The following is an 18,721-nucleotide window of genomic DNA, read 5'->3' on the forward strand; positions in this document are numbered from 1 at the left end:
TCATAACTTAACAATGGAATTATGTCATTACTGCTTTTAAAATATTTTACCTGTCCGATTTTCTCCCAGTTTGGAATGTTCAATTGCATTCGTTAGCAGAGCTCTCTGCTGTAACCCTGTCTATCAATTAGGAGTAGCCCAGACGAGCATGAGCTATCCTTCAAATGCAGTTCACCAGTATCGCTCAGGCAGACATTTAATGTGCTTCATGCACAGGCAGACTGTTGGTGCCCAAGTGCCCAGAGGGGTTTGCTGCTAAGCAAAAAGATACTGACATCTCACTGGCTAGGATCTCACAGTCCCCACATGAGGATATGGCCAATTATGCAGTGCTCTGTATGACTACTAGCTAAAGCAGGCACCGGCAAGGGTCATATCCATGCCAATATGCCATAAGTATTAAAAGAATAATGGTAACATCTGTATTCAATATTGTACATACTCATTAATAACAAGATCTGGGGCAAAGCAGAGCATGCTTCCATTGCATTGCTGGTAGGACCTCCAGCCCAAACTAAATGACATGAGGACCAGCCAAGAGCACTGTAAGAGCGTCATCTGATCATCCAAATGAAGGTTCCGGAACCCTAAGGGAAAAGAGAAAGAACAATGAGAATCCACCTCCCTTGCATGAAGCACCAAATGAAACCCCACCAATATGGAGTATAAAACTAAACTCTACCAGTAGGGAGCACTGTAGGGAGCACAGTACAGAGCGCTTAACTGAACCCCACCAGTATGGAGTGCTAAACTAATTCCTATCAATGTGGAGCACTATTCTCAGAACATTTGGAACCAACTTTCATAACCAATTATTGCCAATTTGGAATTCCCAACTGTGTGTCTGTCTCTTTACAGTATTGCCCCCTAAATCAGGAGTCAACACGGAAGTCCAAGGTGTCAAACAAGGACATAAAATGAGCATGTAATAAAATGGACAGTTCCTTGGGTGACATTACAGTTAACTTTGTTACCCTGAGCCATCTCTTGCCACTCAGACCTGGTGTGGGACAAGAATCAATTCTGGGGGGTAGGGCAGAGGTGATGTAGCTGTCCTCGGGTGAGTCCAGGGCAATTCAACAAACCTTTGGACCACATTGCCACACATTATAATGAGACTTGGCAGGCTGATTTCGTTTTATAGAAACAGCTGGAACTGAAATTACATTTGTCAGTCTGTGTCGGTTAGCACTGATCATTAACTACTGTTCAACAACACTAACGAATTAGTGACGTGATGCTACTTCAGATAAGTAACGATATCTCAGAAACCTCAACAACAACAACAAAAAAAATTTCCTGAAGGTGTGGATGACATTACAACCTGTATGACAACTTTGGTTAAAATTTGATCCATCTTGACAGAGGTCATTTTGCAGAACTTTCAATAAATTATGATCACTCATACCTCTGTTACCTTCAATACTGGATGAACATACTGTAGTACATAAGTAAAAGATAAGAAAGCTGTAAAAGACGTTCTCTATGACCTATAGTAATAGAGACATAGCAAGTAAAAGTCAAGAGTCATGCTAATTAGCCCAAACTTCGTTAGCCCATATCTCCCTTTATAACGGGTTCCTCAGAAGACCAAATCACCATGTTAAATCTGATTAAAAGTTGTGATGATGCAGTCCAAAAGTGTCGAATTGACCTGGACTCACCCAGTGACAGGCCAGACAGAGGGCCTAGTACTAGTTAGTGGACAAAGTGAACAGTCCTTACCTGGCAGGGCCTTTGCCCATTTGACCGCAGAAATAACCTGGCGCCCGCCCAGCCTGTTGAGTGTGGTCATGAGGCGCGTCGAGGTGTCAGGAAGGGTGCTGTCATAGCCAGAATAGCTGGTCTCAGGTTCAATGGCCTTGAGCAGAGACAGCATGGTGGGCACGAGCTGGGGCAGGGACTTGGGCACCAGCGGCCGGGCCTCTGGCAGGGGAGGCAAGACTGGCTCCGCAGGGGCCTGCTGCACTCCCTTTAATCGGTTCAGCTTCTTGGTTTTCCGAGCTGCAAGTTGACACCAGAATAGTACGCAGTTGTTACACTATAACTCTGCGGAGTGGAATTCTGCCATTTTCTTTTGAAAAGTACACCATTGCACATGTATTTGGCTGTTCTCTTCAAATAGAGGCCTTTAAGAGTAATTTAACTCGGCACAGGCACATGCAGAAACTACCCACATACCTGAAAGGTAGGTTGAGCGTCACACGTTTTACTGAATAGCAAAATGCAGCACTGACCGCTGATGGCTGAATGACTACCTTCAACGAAGCTGCCTTTCATGTCTGGATAAGTACAGGCCATCATGCATTTAATGGGTTAAGGCTGCCTGCAAGCAGTCACATGTTCAGATGGACAGCTCTCTGATAGGCTGCAGAGGTGCCCTTCAGAGAACAACTCAGGGGTTAAAGCAATTCTGAGCCTGAAAAGATTTCTGGAAGGGGGGGGGGGGGGGGGGGGGGGACAACACTGAAAGAGGAAGACAACGAAGAACGAACACAAACAAAAACTACAAAAATGCCCAAAACTTGTAGTGTTGTGAACTGCATAGCCAACGGACTGAAAACCCCCGATTTGTGTTTTGCAGGTTTGTCATGTCCGATTAAAGATCCCAAAAGAAGAGACCTATGGCTACAGGCTATTAGGAGAGGGAGAAAAGCAATGGAATCTTGCCTCTCCACACACATATGCCTGTGGAAAGCACTTTCTAACAGGAAAATAATCTTCATACACAATATGGATAATTAAAACTACATTAGACAGTATACAACTAACAGTAACGGTGGCCCAAAACGCAAGAGCTCACTGCCCTGATTATTTCGCTTAATCTGCACTCATTGAATGCGACTAAAGTAAGAGAAATAGCTAGGCAGATGGCTAACTGTCTTCTGAGAAGCATCCGGAGCCCAAGGGCAAATTACATTTACTGATGATGACTGGCATACAACTTCAAATGCAACACAACACCAGCTATCCCATGTCTCAGGAATTAAACAACATGTATGAACTGCTGTTCAACTATCGATTAGCTAAATGCTAACAACAATGGGAAACTACATAGACGCATTAACAAAAATCCGAACGTAACTGCGAACTGTTTTACACTCCTGCTGTTTAAAACAGCAACATGTAGCAAATAAATGTATAGTTTAAGGAAAAACCTACTTCGGGCTCTCAGTATCACACTGGGGGCAAGGAAATTGCAAATGCCAGGGAGAGATGAGGGAGCGGACTATGGCGCCAGACCAATTAAAGCTAATTTCACTTGGTGTCTCGTCTGCTCAATGCTGAGTAACAATGTAACATAATCAGTGGACATTTTAGTTAAATATACTCTGCAAAACATACTGCGCCGCAATTTTCATTTATACAGAGATTTTTGCTATTTTTGCTAAACAAAAATTCATGTGCAGTGACTGTTGCTGCTTAGTTGAAATTGCGTTACAAGCCAAGAAAATATTTAATCAATCGAGAAACAGCCGTACACCGAACATCCACAATAGTGCCGAACTTTAAGCTCTGTCAACTAGGCTACATCAGACCGCAGCCCACTGACAGGAAGAAGCACTCACCTTCGAGGTTCATTCCCGCTTGCAGACACTTGCGGAAACGGCAAGCTGGGCAGTTTTTTCTGCGGATCTTGTCAATGATGCAATCGTTTCTCCCTGCACACAGGTAATTGTGCTGTCCTACAGAACAGATGTAAGAACGGATTCATCAAATATAACATTCCACACTCCACAATGCCACCTTCCCATCAACATTTGGGGCACAGTGCTTGATGTACAAGGGCTGAATTTTCAGTACAAGTTATTGGTCTTATGGTTCAAATAAACTTTACTTGGTTGCACAAAAACAAAACGTCCCAATAAACCAGGAGCTCCTGTGAGATAAACGGTTAATAATTCTGCAGCAGCAGATGTGTCAAAAGCAGTAATGTTATCCACCTGGCAAAACAAGTAGACTAATAAATTGAATCTGTTGGATGCAGATGCCCTTAGTTCCATCCACATGAAGCTAAGCATTCATATTCACACACTAGCTTGACTTAATAACCATGATAGCCGATATTATTACCATCTTACTCCAAAAAATCTACATTTTAACTTTTGTTGGGGATTTAGCAGAAATCCAAATCATGCCGCTAAACCTGCAGACCTTCAGTTTAAACTAATTTGGTTAGCCAACACAGAAGATCAATTTCATGCAAGTTTCATATTTTAGTCTGATTATCCATCTGACTGAAACCCTCCCATCCCCGGGTGCTGCTATTACCAATGGAGAGTTGTCCTGCAAGGCTGCTACTCAGGTGGCACTGGCACAGACCAGATTCAATACTAAACTGTGAGGCCTATTCATGCACTAGCACAGTGCCTTAAAAGGATGAGCTGGCCAGCAGCCCCCAGAAAATTATATTTTAAAATGTACCTGGCAATGTGCAAAGGAAATCCAAAATTTAAGAGGATTCAAGGCCACATACCCCCCCCCCATGTTTCTCATCTCAATTAGGCTACATTCTGCAATATTTGATTACTGCTTAAGGTACTGTTGCACTGCACAAAAAAGCACTTAAGCCTGAAACCAGCTAATGCAGTCACAAATGCACTGTAAAGCAAGTCAGCCAGTCATTGTGATGTACTGAAAACATAGCTAAGCTTGGCAAACACTATCAAGCTGCAATTTTGTAAATTAACATTTTACAGGCTACAAATTTGCTAGTGATCCACTTCAGCAATAGGGTATAGGTAATGCAACACATCTGTGAATATTATGTCAGCATAATCCTTAATACTGAAGACCTGTTACTAAATCCACAAAAATCCAAGTATTGTAAGAACTGATGCTGTCGTCTGTTTCGTGCTTCCTTTCAATGAGGTCTACCAGTTCACAGGAGAGGCTCTGAGCATTCAAATCAAAGGGTTCAATAGATGGTATCAGAGGAAGGGAGAAAAGCTCTGAACTGTGTTTTGGTGCATGTGTCTAAAGCTCACCTTCAACAGCCCTCTTGAAGAACACTTTGCAGCTCCCGCAGGTGAGGACCCCGTAATGGCAGCCTGAAGCTTCGTCTGAGCACACAAGGCATATTTTGTGAGCTGGACCACTTGGCTTTCCGGGAGCGGAAGGTGTAGAGCCGCCGACAGCTGTTCTGGCTGCAGAACTGAAATACATTAAAAGAGAGGAAAGGCTTCAAAATAACATACTAGCAGACTCTGAGCCATTTGTTTACAAAACATACAGTAATATGGTTAAAGGGTCAGCAAGATCCATTGAAATTACCATAGGGAGATTTTTTATTTTATTTTATTTTTTTACATTCGAATACAAAAAAAATAAATAAAATACAAATCATCACAATGTAATGCACATTACAGACTCATTTTACTCTCTGGCAAGATTAGGAAATATTCAACAATAATAGTGGTGAATATAAAAACACAGATGAAATTACTTCCAAAATTCCAAAAACGGTTTTTTCCTTGCTGCTGTGCATGACAGGATAAAATCTGCATTTAATAGTTAATGGCTATTAAGAATCGCTATTCCCATTTTAAGTCTTAAAATAATTCCAGTGGCATTCTGTTGAGCTTCCTTTTCTCTATGCAGCTCTGACGTTAGACAGACAGAAAATAGGTCATGGCTGAGAGCAGTTAACATTGCTGGATTGTGTGTGAAAACACACTCGCTATTCATTTCTGCTGACAGTCTAAGGTCTCATGTTATAAAAAAACACATTTTATCAGGGAGAGGAAGAATGATACTGGACCTCAGGCCAGACAGAAGATATTAATTTGTGAGTGACTAATCAATAAATGATTCCTGTGCCTCATGATTATCATGAATTTTTTTGTTTTCAATTTCAGTAATCTATAAAATCAAAGTAAATTAACAGGTTTTGGTGGGCAAAGCCTTGCTACACTGCTATGTACTAGGGCTGTCAACATTGGCCAAAAATAATATTCCAAAAAAAAAAAAAACATACTTTGAATAGGCTATATTCCAAAATATGACAATTTTATATGTTGTATTACATGTCAAAAACTCTTGGGGCTATGTTAATTTCATGTCCACAAGATGAAAACCAATACAAAGAGACATATCTAGCACAGGTACATTTTATCTGAACATAAACATGAACGTAGTCAAGTGGGGGGTGGGGGGGTTCATGAACATTTGAGATGGCTTTTAAGATCAACATTAGGGATGTGAACAGTGAATTTGTTGATTCGTTAATTGCCAGTTGCAAGCTATGTCTAATGTTAAATATCCAAAATCCTTTTTTTCTAAAATTCTCAACCCATTCAAAATAAAAGATCACCAATGTTACCTAGGCTACTGCTATAGATAGGTAATAGAGGCAGGGCTTGTCATTCACTTTAACGTTACTTGCCATCAGTTGAAAAGATGGCCAGCTTGCAAGACTGCTGCATGTGGAATGATTTTGAAAAGCTCAACGGTAACACTGCTCAGTGCAAAATATGTGCTGCCAAATTTGCTTACCACACTTCGACATCTACAACACTAACCCACCTAAGACCTAAACATCCAGTGTGGCAGCTGTCCAGCTGAAACCACAACAGATTTAATTGCTAGACTGGTAACCAGTAAGCATGGTAAAAGGTGAAGGGATTTGGGACCTACTGGCATTTGTTAATTAAGCCTGAATATTTATTTATTTTATTTTATTTATTTAACATGCTCAGTGACACATTGAGGCTGGGACCCTCGTTTGCAATGGTGCCGAGGTACAATAAAATCAAGAAGAATTTTCAAAAATATTAGAAAATGAAAAGAAATAATAACAAGCATCAATTGAAACAATTACAATCCAAATTCACAAGGTTCAGTTAAATTTTCCTAGTGTTAAAATAATCAAGTTTCTGTATTTTTTTGCAGTATGAGGAGCATAGAATTTAAAAGCCGTTTTCCCAAGTTCTGTGTTAGCTTGAGGTAGGCTACATGGAGCATTAGGCAGTCCTGAGAATGTGTGTAGTGATTTCTGCAATTCTAAACCAAAAGTGATGACAGATAAAGGGGTAGTTTACAAAAAAGGGCTTTAGAAATAAATAAATAAATTAATTAATTAATTAAAAAAAACCTTCTGGAAAGAGAGGGCCAACCTACTTTTTTATACAAGATGCAGTGACGTGTACCAAACGCTGCCAATTGTAAATAGAGCTGTATCGTAAACAGCATCAAAGGCTTGAGGGTAGAAGCATCTGGATGCTTATAAACTGTCCCCATAATCAAGGGCAGAGAGAAAAATGGACTCCACTATACTCTCTCTCGTGAATGCAGAAAAGCAGGCTTTGTTTCTGTTCCTGTGCGGTGCACTGTTGCGCCAAAACCCACCGCAGCTTGACCTGAATGTAGGGGAAACTGCCGCCTGTCTCCGTACCATTCCAAGTTCGACAACGCTGTGATAACCATCTAATTGCAGACAGCACTAACTATACTGAGTCTTATATGACTAGCCTATAACTTGCCAGTTCATTGAAGACTGGGTTGTGTGTATACCAGTGCAGTGTGCGAAGCAGCATACAATCATTGTGGAAAAAATATAGCAATGCTTATTCTTAATTTTTTTTTTAATATTTTAATTTTGTGATCCACACTGAGTGAAGTAGTGGCACGTTTTTATTAGCCTAGTTGTATCCTACATCAAACAGTAAAAAAACAATTAATCGGATTCAGACAGCAACTAGATGATGGTCAGGAACATGTTGTTCACATCCCTAATCTACATACAGTAAACTTTTATAATCATTTTGTCTAAATGAAATTAAGGCAGACAATTTTGAGAAATGTGACTAAAGAATTGTGATCCTGATCAGGGGTTTACATAGCTAAGTGGCAAGAAAGTACACATGCAAGGCAAAAAGATTAAAATGTCAGGCAATTTTATGTCCTAACGAAAAGCATAGCTAAAAATATGTAATTAAAAATAAATAAAACTGTTGCTCATTTTAATCTTTTTGCCTGCATGTGTAATGGCCACTTATGTCAACCCCAAGCTGAATGGATAATTTACAATAAAGTGCCATTAAAAACTGGAAAGTACCTTCTTTATTTTTTGGAGGGGGACCCAATATTAGCGTAGTTTTAACGTTATCCTGTCAGAATGCTAGAACACCCAAAATGCTAGCGTGGAAAACGAAAAGGGTAAAACTGGTTAAGCATGTTATGCCAATGTCAGGCCTGCATGTTAGGCCTATTTGCCAAAAACACCAGATGATCAACTAGCGAAAAGGTCGGGGACCATCTCTTATATTCCCAGCGAAAGAAAAGACTTATTTCCAAACCAGGGATTAAATGAGTGCCGTGTCCATCAAGTAACATCATAGAAACTACCCATATGATCCGGCAGATTTATTTTTGGTTTAACATAACAAATTGCAAAGAAGACAGCTCAGTAAGGCAAGCTGCATTTTTTTCTTTCACATTCGAATGTTAGGCTAATTTTCGACTTGACTGTCATTCCCCCCACCCCGCACAATTCGAATAGCATTCCAATTGTGAGTTTGACAGCCCCACTATGTAGGCTACGTCATATGACAATGCACCTGTGTTGTCACATCTTGGCAGACACACGAGGTTAACCTCCTGGATTGCCTATATATCATTTCACCTATGCACTGTATATAAGCATTAAAAAACACAAGTTGCATCATGTCACGAAGTAAGCACTGGCAATCAGAACTAATCAGGGGCAGTAATGGCATAAGCAAAGTAATGAAAGAAATCTACAGGGGATGGGCCTAATTTAAAATGCAAAAGACCAAGAGATTTTTGCAAAGGAAAATGTTCTACTGCAGGGCTGCCCAACCCTGGTCCTGGAGATCAACAATCCTTAAGGCTGTCATTCCAAACTTAATTTTGCACGCCATTCTACTAATCAGTATCTCAACAAGATCTTTAGCAGTTGAATAAGATGTACTTTGTTAGGGTTGGAGTGAAAACCTGCCAGCCAGATCCCTCCGTTCTGCTACCTCAGGACGCCTAGCACCTCCCCCTCTTCGCACCTGCACTTCCAGAACACGTCTCCTGTCTGTTCTGGCCCCACGATGGTGGAATGACCTCCCTGTGGAGGTCAGAACAGCTGAGACACTGACCCATTTCAGACGACGACTGAAGACTCACCTCTTCAGGCTGCACCTCTCCCCATCCCTCCCTACCCCCCTGTAAATGACTGTAAGCTGTTTCGTAGGTGACTTAGGTGCATTAACTGTCTTAACTACTGCTTGTATTTTTTCCATAGACTGCGTTGTTGCCGTTCTCATTGTTAGCGTTAATCAGTTTAACCTTCAGGGTCCAAGTTGAACTATGCGGTTGTTCCCTGCACTTGGACCGGTACTTCTCTCTAGGGGTTTCGTCATACTTGTTCCTGGTTATGGTTATACACTTTGTTGCATGTCGCTCTGGATAAGAGCGTCTGCCAAATGCCTGTAATGTAATGTAATGTAATGTAAAACCTACAGGAACTGGGTTGGGTAGCTCTATTCTAATGCAACCTTATGGTCCGAAGTTGTGAATCAAATTTCTGATCTAGGCTAATCACTAGAAGTGACCTCACTTTCAGTCCTCATTTGGCCCCTTGTAATGTCAAAATTGAGATGTTAATTATATACCGTTTCAAACTAAGAATTTAGAATTTCCATGAAATCGTTAACCAAGCTTCAGCCAAATTTAAAAAATACTGAAAAACCCTCAACAAGTACAAACTTTCTATCTTTTCCACTTTCTTTTCCATCTCTGGACTCTACCGCCTATCAAGCCCTTTAACCCCTTAGCGCACAAGCCAAATTTTGCCAATCCTTGCCGATAGAGCTTGTAAGTGAAAATGTCACCAAGCCACTCAATAACAATAGTATTTTCCAAGAAATTACGAAATATCGTTAACCACGTTTCGTTAGGTGCAGAGTATTTTTCTGCTAACACAGAGTGAATGCGTAAGTGAATGCGATGCTAAGAATATTTTCTGTTACGCTGACCTATAAAACGCTATTCCAAAAGCAGAATTAGACATGTTATAGGCTACATCGTTAGAAAGCTTATACTCTCACCTACTGAATAACTGAATTGTCAATCAAGCCAGACTGTACTAAAAAGGGCGACGACACTGTAAACAGGTGTGGTATTGCGCACAGCTATTTTGGAAGATACCCAGGCATCACAAATGCACGTTTTCCCAAATGGATTGTCCAAGACAATATGACCACGCAGTCTCAAAAGGGACATCTCTACATGCGAAACCAACAGTAAGGTTGTATATTTATTCAATATTTAGTCCCAGATATTGACTGTAGAATGACATGGTATCATTTTAAAAAATATTTTCTCGTTTATTTCGTTATTCAGTGAGCAGCGTTTTCACTGCTGTATAGGCATATCTTAGGGCTACTGTCGGGTTTATCTTGTTGCTATGACGGAATATGATTTTTTAGTGGTGAAAGAATATTTTTATAAATGCCAAGATAGACAATATTGTCCATTATGTCAAGGGTGGGGGGTGTTTTGTAGATGAGACTGCAGGGAGGGGGTGCGTGTTAAATGAACGAACCAGAGCGACAATAGTGGGTCTGCGAAACTCTGTTTTCGGCATAGTTGTCGTGTATCGTCTACTAATGAAACTAAAACAACGCGTTTCTGTTTTTAACTCAGACTTTGGTTGCAGTAGCACCGAATGTTTGAGTTTAGTAATCTCGGCATGCCGGCGTGCTGACCACTAGGGGCTTTGCGCCAAGAGGTTAAGCTTGTTGGTTGTGTGGCACATCACCTTTGGAAAGCACTAATGCTACTGGGAACAGCTGCTTTTAACAAGCCACTGGGGGATGCCCATGAGTCATTTCACCCTGTTATGCTGGCATCCAGAGTTTTACTTTCAGATTTTCCCTTAGTTTCATTAATGTAGGCCTACATTGACGCATTCCAGTGAATCTGAGTTTTTTTACAGGTGGAATCTCTGGATAATACGAGTTCTCGGAAACTTCGCTTAGATTTGCTGTCAGAAAAACCCAAGCGGTGACTCATGTAAACAAGGTTAGAAGCAGTCAGCAAACTTGAGTGCTTTTGACAAATAACCTGTAGGCCTATCTTTAAGCATATTTGGGATATTTTACTTCTTAATAACAGCCTTTTCTCTCTCCTGGGAAATCAGCCTTGTAGTAGGGGATACAACACAACTTGTATCATCATTTCTTGCATTTTCCTACATATAATGCAGAGCTATTGGGAATTAAGCCTGTCTGTTGCTATTGTGCTCAGGATTTTAGTTTTATTTTTTGACTGAGAATTTCTCAATTTTTCAATAAATGTCTGTATTTTAGAGGTTTTGTTAATATATTAAAGCTCTTAATGAGTTGGCACCGGCAGACATCTAAGACTGCCTGTCTGAATATGTTCTTAGTCAAGCATTCAGATCTGCTAAGGTCCGCTTACACAGAATACCCAAAGAAAACACAAAAAAGTCTCTTTATCTTCATGCACCATGACTGAACACCTGACTCTACCATTATAAATCAGACAGGAAAGCTCAGTGAATACTTTTAAACAACTGAGGACCCATAGTTTTACCTTGGCTTTTAATTAGAACAACTCTGATTACAGACATAGGGCCTACCGTTTCTTCATTGAATTATTTTTCATCTTGCCTTTATGACAACTTAACATTCTTCTTAAATGTTTTTTTCTATAGCTGTTCTCATAAAGTGCTGCCTTATTTTACACGTTTTGTTACTATAGTCTGGTTTTAATTTATTTTTATTTATGTATCCATTTTTATTATTTATTTATACTACTATTTTTAACTTGTCTACTGTGTTCTTGAGGTTTTTATCATTTATAAACTAGCCTTTTACCGTTCTCATTTATTTTCACAGTTATTTTACACATGCTTTGCCCTTCTACTCTGAAAGGGGGTACATGCGCCATGGTTGAGGAAAATCCACTCCAAATGAACCAAGTTTGAAAGTCACCATAGGCTTTCAGCTCACAGAGTGCTCGCAGTTTCTAACTGCAAATCATTCTGAAAACCCACTTTCTGAGTCACAGTTTTTTAACAGGCTCAGTTTAGTTTTCCTGCAAACTGATGATCTAACTTATTGTTCTCTTGCATTTATCAAGCAATACTTGCACGGGATGATTATATTTAATAAAGGAATTCCATATTAGAAATTCAATAGGCCTGGGCAATAAACCATAGATAATTTTATAAGCGTAGTAATTACATTACATAGTACATAGCAACAACCATTACCACCATGCGCCCTATCGGCTTTCATTCTTTTTTTAAATCTCTTTAATCATACCTCATGCAGTAGTAAACACCAACCTTCAGGGGCCACATGAAATGCTACCAAAAAAAAAAATAACATCACTACATATCCATTAGGAATTCATAAAACCGCCGATCTGCAGCAAGGTCTTACAGCTTCCATGTGATCATGTGACGTGTTTTTGTCAATCACAGACAGTAGAAGCAGAGATTGACATTAACTTTTTGGCTCACCAGCCACTGTGGCTAGTTGTTTTCCAAAGTCATTCAAAGTTAACTGCCACTCAGCATTTTCATTGGCCAAAGCATGTCCCAACATTCATAGCAGCAGCGTCTCACTACTAAGGACGTCAAACCGTAACATGCTACACTGAAATATTAAGCCCAATCATTGTCATTTCTTACCTGATGAAGTTAACAGGGAAAGGTGAAGAACCAGATTGGGTTTCCCTTGCCCTTTGTATTCCAGTGGTCTCCCCGAACCCTTGGCCCCTATTCCAACTCTCTCCGACAGCGGACAGTGCCGGGTACAGGTTGAACACAGGCTTCTGGTCCTGCTGCTGCACAGTGACTACAGAAGCATTAACTCCAAAAGGGCAGCTTTGTCCTTCCGTGGTGCTGATGGCACAATCCGAAACTGAGGAACTGAGGAGGCTGGGCACGTCTGAGCCGCTCATTTGGCAGTAGCGCTTGCTCTCCTTCTCCTGCTTGATCACCCCTGGAGTGCACAGCTGGATGTATGCATCCTTCTCCATCTTGACCACCGGCTCACTCTTATCCTGCTGCTGGTCTGCGCCATTCACATTCGTACAGCTGTTTCCATTGCCACAGGCAACTGGTTTGCTTTGCTTCATTATGCTAATGTCTCCCAATAGGGAATCATCAACGCCCAGGGAGGAGAGAAGTGCAGCATCGTCGCCAACATAGAACTCGTTCAGCTGTGAAGGAGAGCCTGCCAATTCAAAATCCTGTAAAAGGTCAAGAGTATTATCATTGAAGAGCTTTTGGCTCAAATCTGAGTCCCGCCCAACATGCTCAAAGGTGTCCTGCTCCAAGTCCATCTCCCCCCTGTCCATGGGAGAGAAATCCTCAGTTTTCAAAGGGAACAGACTGGGGTCCGCTCCACCTATCAGGGAATCCATGGAAGAGGTGGAGCGATTAAAGTCTGCAATGCTCGCTTCTAAGCGAGTCAAGTTCTCCCCTAGCATAAAAAGGCCAGGAGATTGCTGAAGCTGCATTCTCTGGTCGTTCCCAATGGCTTTAGAGTCTGGCTCCTCCACATAGAGTCCCATGGAGGTTGACATGGCGGTGAACTCTTCCTGAGGGTTATTGCTGCCCATTCCATTGGAGACTTCTCCAGACACAGGCTGCAGTTTGCTCTGAGGCTCCGCCGAGCTGGCAGCTACCAGCGTGGTGTTGCTCACACCACTCTGAAAGGCTCCCTCTGCTCCTCTATCACTGTAATTCACAAGGGTCAAACTTTCATCCTGCTTATTGCTATGTTTCAGTCCATCATGATCCATGTTTTGAGCCTGTGGGAAAGAGAAATAACAAGCTTTACAAAAAGATGCATACATCTGAAACTGATGCAGTGCTGCAGCGTGTGTAAGTGACACCATGTTTGCCATCAAAACTAATGCGTGGTTACCTATACGAACCCGAGAAAAGTAGTCCACCATTCCAATGATATCATTTCTTTTAACTGAACTTTATTAAACCCTGAACTCTTTTAAAAATTCAGATTTTATTAGGAATCGGGAGAAACAAAGCAAAATATGTCCAGAAACCTCAAACCCTTGGTGGTCTTGTCCTGCCAAATTTTCACTCATGCGGTTGAGCAGCCAATTTTAGAAATCTATATTGGCTGTGGTATGATTTACAGTTGGAGAGGCCCACCTGGGTGCAAATTCAGGCCTCCTCCTGCAAGCCTCCCACCCTCTCTTTTCATTTATGTTCTTCTGTCTCACTTCCCAGTATAAGATAAATGGTAACTACAATGAAACCAATTAAAGATTTTGTCCCACATTTGTTGGTCTTTTAATCTCGACAACTGCTCCCATTCGTCAAAACATATGCTGCTGTTTTCAACATTCATTACGGTGCTTTTGGGGTCTCAACAAATCACCTGGCCAAACTGCTGTCGATTAGACAACAATTTTGCCTCCTTTGCAAAAAAGGTAATTGCAAAAAAAGTTAAATATTCCAAGGTCCCTTTTTATTTTCAGGTAAGGAGCTCTGTATATAAATATTAATCTGACTTAAGCACTGACCTTCAGCCTAACTCCTTGGTTTGGCTCTGTAAATAACCTCAGATAAAATAAGCTGGACAGGATGACACTGCCATGTAATAAGATCAAAAGGACAACACAGAACCATGAAACAACTTTGAACAGTCAAGAAAGGGGAAAGTATAATGGGCTCTCTCTCACATCCCCTGAATCATCCGTTTGAGACATTGCAATCAGGATAAAGGATGAAGTACTCAAGTTTTGTGCCAACAATTGTTTGCCTCATTAATAACACAGATCATTTAATGTTTAATCTAATTTCATGATTTAGTCTGAATATATTTTAGCGTTTCCTGATTTAAATGAAGGACTCTCTAAATGCTATTTCTTAATGCAATATGTAAATAATTTGATTTATTGTATTGCATGCTGACTACTTAATCTGAAGTTCCCCATGGGAAAATGAAACAGTTCTATTCCATTATTCCAAAATTATCCCAACACCATGAAATCTTCTGAAAGTAGCAATCCCCAAGATTTTGAGCATTATTAATATTCAGCATATCCAAAGAGCCATTGATATCTCTGTGGGAATGTAACTTAGCTAAGATACTAAAAGAAGAATTCTGGGAGTTTTTCTGCAGCATATAGCCATAACATCTGTCAACTCTAGACAATGCCTCACTGCATTTACAGTAGTGCATAGACTTCAAGAGCCAGATTAGACAAAGTTTACTGTGAATTTGATTCTAACTGTTGTCACTGTTATGCCTCATTATATCACTATTTGTGGTCCAGTCACAAGCGAGGCTCAGTCTGGAAACCCATTCCTCATTTTAACTGGTACTGTGTCATACTGTCCAAATTCACAATTAACTGTATTTCCCAACACAAGCTTATATATTACGTTTATACAATGTTTCTGTCTGCACTATCCTGTCACGTATTGCACTTCACTGTTTAGACTGTGCTTATACTACATTACAGCACTCTAGACACTGTATTGTACCATACTGTATAAGGGGCATGCCGCCCCACCAAGCCAGAGCTTGGCGGGATGGCATTCCTACCATTCCAATTGTATAAAACGGCTTGGCTGAATACTCCAATTTGATTGGTCAATACATGTTCCTACATTACTTTTTCAACAACGGGACCGATGCACTACAAAATTCAACATTCTAAAGCAGTTGAACAGTAACATTTGAATTAATGTTACATACAATAATACAAGTGGTAATCTAACTTAAGCTAATACGTTTTTCTGAAAGCCATAGCTAAAGTTATCTAACGTTTAATTGGCTGTTGAAAAAAATATGGCGACATCACTGGGGTAAAAAACCTGTCGAATAGAAGACAAATGATAATGATGAAGAAGAACAAAGCGAGTTTAATAAAATAAACTTTTTTTTTAATGAAGAGAGAAAGCTTGTTGACGGCAAGTGTCGCGAATGGCTTGTATTCGATGCTCAAGTCGTGTTCTGTGCTGACTGCAGTCTATATAGCCTATCTCCGAAAAGTCAAAACAACACTCGAGTGACATGCGTTTTATTAGAGATGTAGCTCTAACTTTGGTAGCCCTGCCTGGATTAAAGGAAAAAAAGTAAGTATTGTAGGCTAATTACTGTTGTTTGCCCATTTAATTGCATTCTGAAATCCATTCTGTCATAAAGATGTTTTAAATTGTTTTACAAAGCATGCCTGCGCGGTTCTGTGATTATCATTTTCATACTGTGAAAAAAAGGCGTCTGGTAAAATGTCCAAGTGTCTGGTAAATTTTTTCATCTACCAGACACAGTGAACAAAAAGTTTGTTTCAGACCCTGCATCCCTCATTCAATTTTTTAAAATTCCAGTTCAAAAGGTTATCTTGCCAAGACAGTCCTAAGAACTGCCGTGCCGATTGTAGAAAGGGCAATGAGAGGATTGGGATACATTGCAGATTTGTAAATATCAGGGTCAAAAATGTTGGTGCAGGAACGTCCTCCAGAGGTATGAAGTGCCACTCAGGTGCTAGTCCAGCTAATTGCTAGGGATAAAAACTGACTCCAGGTTTGAATGTGATATTGACGACAACCTCACATGCAAGCAATAAAAATGGGAAAATTGTCTTGCTTGATACAACCTTTTCCATACCCGAGTCATTATGGCATCAGAGGACAGGGAGGTTGATGGGCGCCAAGTAGAAAAAGGAAACGGAGGAAGAGGGAATATGTGCCAGGGCTGTAGGCTGTTTGTTCTAGGCTGGCCTGGCGACAGGTCCCAGGCAATTATCTGGACTCGCGCCCAAGTGGCGCTTTCCACCTCCTCGTTAAGGCCCTACCTCCTCCTCAAGGTCCTGCACAAACACTCACTTTAAAACATAATACGGGGCTAGTGTCATTATAGTGCTGCAGGCAACGATAGCTAGGCAGTTTGAACCAGTTTGACACACACTAACGGTAGCTAGCTAGCGACTGTTGGCTAAGTACTATGTCAGGAAGATGTTATTTGCGGTATTTCATTGAGGGACTTCAGCTAGAACTGTATTCAGTAAGTGTGCAAATTAGCCAGCTAACTATCCAAATTAAGTAGGCTATAAGTTGTAACTAGCAAACAGCAGATGATACTCATATGTTGTACATCTTTAAGCATGGCCATGATTGCCGTCAAAAATTGTTTCGTCAACTCCTCTCAACTGATTGAACTGAGCATATGTGCTGTGATTCGAGTAAAGTGAGTTTTAACAAGAGGATGTCTTAAAATATGATTGGCTGGATTCGACTCAATGGGAAAAAAAACTATTTGTGGATTTTTTTTTGTAAATCGTGCTGCTAGGTTTGTCTGAAAAATACACAAATAAATGTGATTCCACATGCACCAGACAATGCATAAATGCACGTAGAGTCATTTTCCAGGAGAGATTTGTTTGTGTGCGAAAAAAAAAAACATTTGAGAATCAATTATTGCTATTTGTGAACCAGCTACATTTATTTGTGGATCAGCTGAATTTATTTTTCGACAATACCACCCTCATAGAAGTTCAAATGGCATTACTAAAATAAAACACGGTTACCCTGTGTTATTTCTTTAATGTTTTGGTACAAAATGTTGTGCATTGCTAGGTGTGGTCTTTGATGGACCCCCTCTTGTCGCTGAATTCTACTTTTATTGGGCAAGGAGCGCTGGGCATTTATATTGTTGGCAGGGGTTTTCAGAAATCTGATTCAGAGTTTTTCCAGCAATTAAATGTCTTCGGTGGTCCGCCTAAGCATTGTTTTAAGCTGCCTAAGCCACCTATACAAGAAAACAAACAAAAAAAACCCATAACAATTATTAAACCCCACGTTTTTAGTGACAAAAATGAAACGCATTTCAAGACATTATAGCCTAATTCCAAATACCACTATTCCACCTCTTACAATGTGTTAATCCTTCAATATAGGCTATACTCTCACTTTCAATTTTGCCACTTAATGTGTAACAAATATTCAAATTGTTCCAATTTTTTATTTTTGCCACCCATTTCATTTTGTATAACTTAGATGATAGATCTCAGTGCATTGGTGTGGTCTCCACACTTCACAGGAATGAACATTCCAAATGTAGCCAAATATAGTCAACACATCAAGTTGACAGCGGCAGTAAAGCCAGACCGACCGCAGTCGCTCTCATTCAAAGTCACCACCTGAGCCCTATTTGGACGCAGGAGAAACCCTGTGAACTGACAAGGACAGGAATCTTAATCCCAGTGGATTCCAGAATCTGTATACATTGCACTTTCCCCCCACCATTTGGCAATGTTTTTAAAAATGTATGCCTATGCAAAAACACTGTAGGCTAAAATAAGGTTAACAGTTGGCATCCAAAACTGCTGCAAAATCATGGAAAGCACTAAAAACGGAAGAAATCATGGAAATTACAAAAAATGTTGAAAGTCACTGAACTGCCAAAAAATGGAGAAAAAAAATCACAGAATCTGTGACACTCATGAAAAACACCCAGCCTTAATAATGATCTATAAATACCCATTAAAAGGTGCCAGATGCCTCATAAATAAACCAACAATTGCTCTATAAAGGCACAAAACTGCCAGAATTTAGAATGGTAGGTGGTTTCCGTTGAATATCACGCCCATAATGGACGGCTGAGTCACAAGCGTGGTTGTCGCCACTCTGTCGGTCTCATTCTTTTATGCAATTACGTGGACTCTACTGAATTTAATTTAGCATATCTAAAGTTGCACA

At 40.4% G+C, this 18,721-nt stretch overlaps 1 protein-coding gene across 1 annotated transcript in view; it reads right to left on the reverse strand.

Moving 5' to 3' along the window:
- Positions 1–16,816, reverse strand: part of nr3c1 (nuclear receptor subfamily 3, group C, member 1 (glucocorticoid receptor)) — a 25,316-nt gene extending 8,500 nt beyond the window's left edge. The window contains exons 1-6 of the mRNA XM_035408846.1: positions 16,632–16,816; positions 12,674–13,800; positions 4,989–5,155; positions 3,570–3,686; positions 1,726–2,004; positions 443–587 (exon numbers count right to left, since the gene is read on the reverse strand). Of these exons, the coding sequence (XP_035264737.1) occupies positions 443–587; positions 1,726–2,004; positions 3,570–3,686; positions 4,989–5,155; positions 12,674–13,800; positions 16,632–16,640 (1,844 nt within the window). The 5' untranslated portion in view covers positions 16,641–16,816. The remainder of the gene's footprint in view (positions 1–442; positions 588–1,725; positions 2,005–3,569; positions 3,687–4,988; positions 5,156–12,673; positions 13,801–16,631) is intronic.
- Positions 16,817–18,721: the final 1,905 nt, after the last annotated feature.

This window comes from Anguilla anguilla, chromosome 3 (genome assembly GCF_013347855.1).
Source record: "Anguilla anguilla isolate fAngAng1 chromosome 3, fAngAng1.pri, whole genome shotgun sequence".
NCBI classification, from domain to species: Eukaryota; Metazoa; Chordata; class Actinopteri; order Anguilliformes; family Anguillidae; genus Anguilla; species Anguilla anguilla.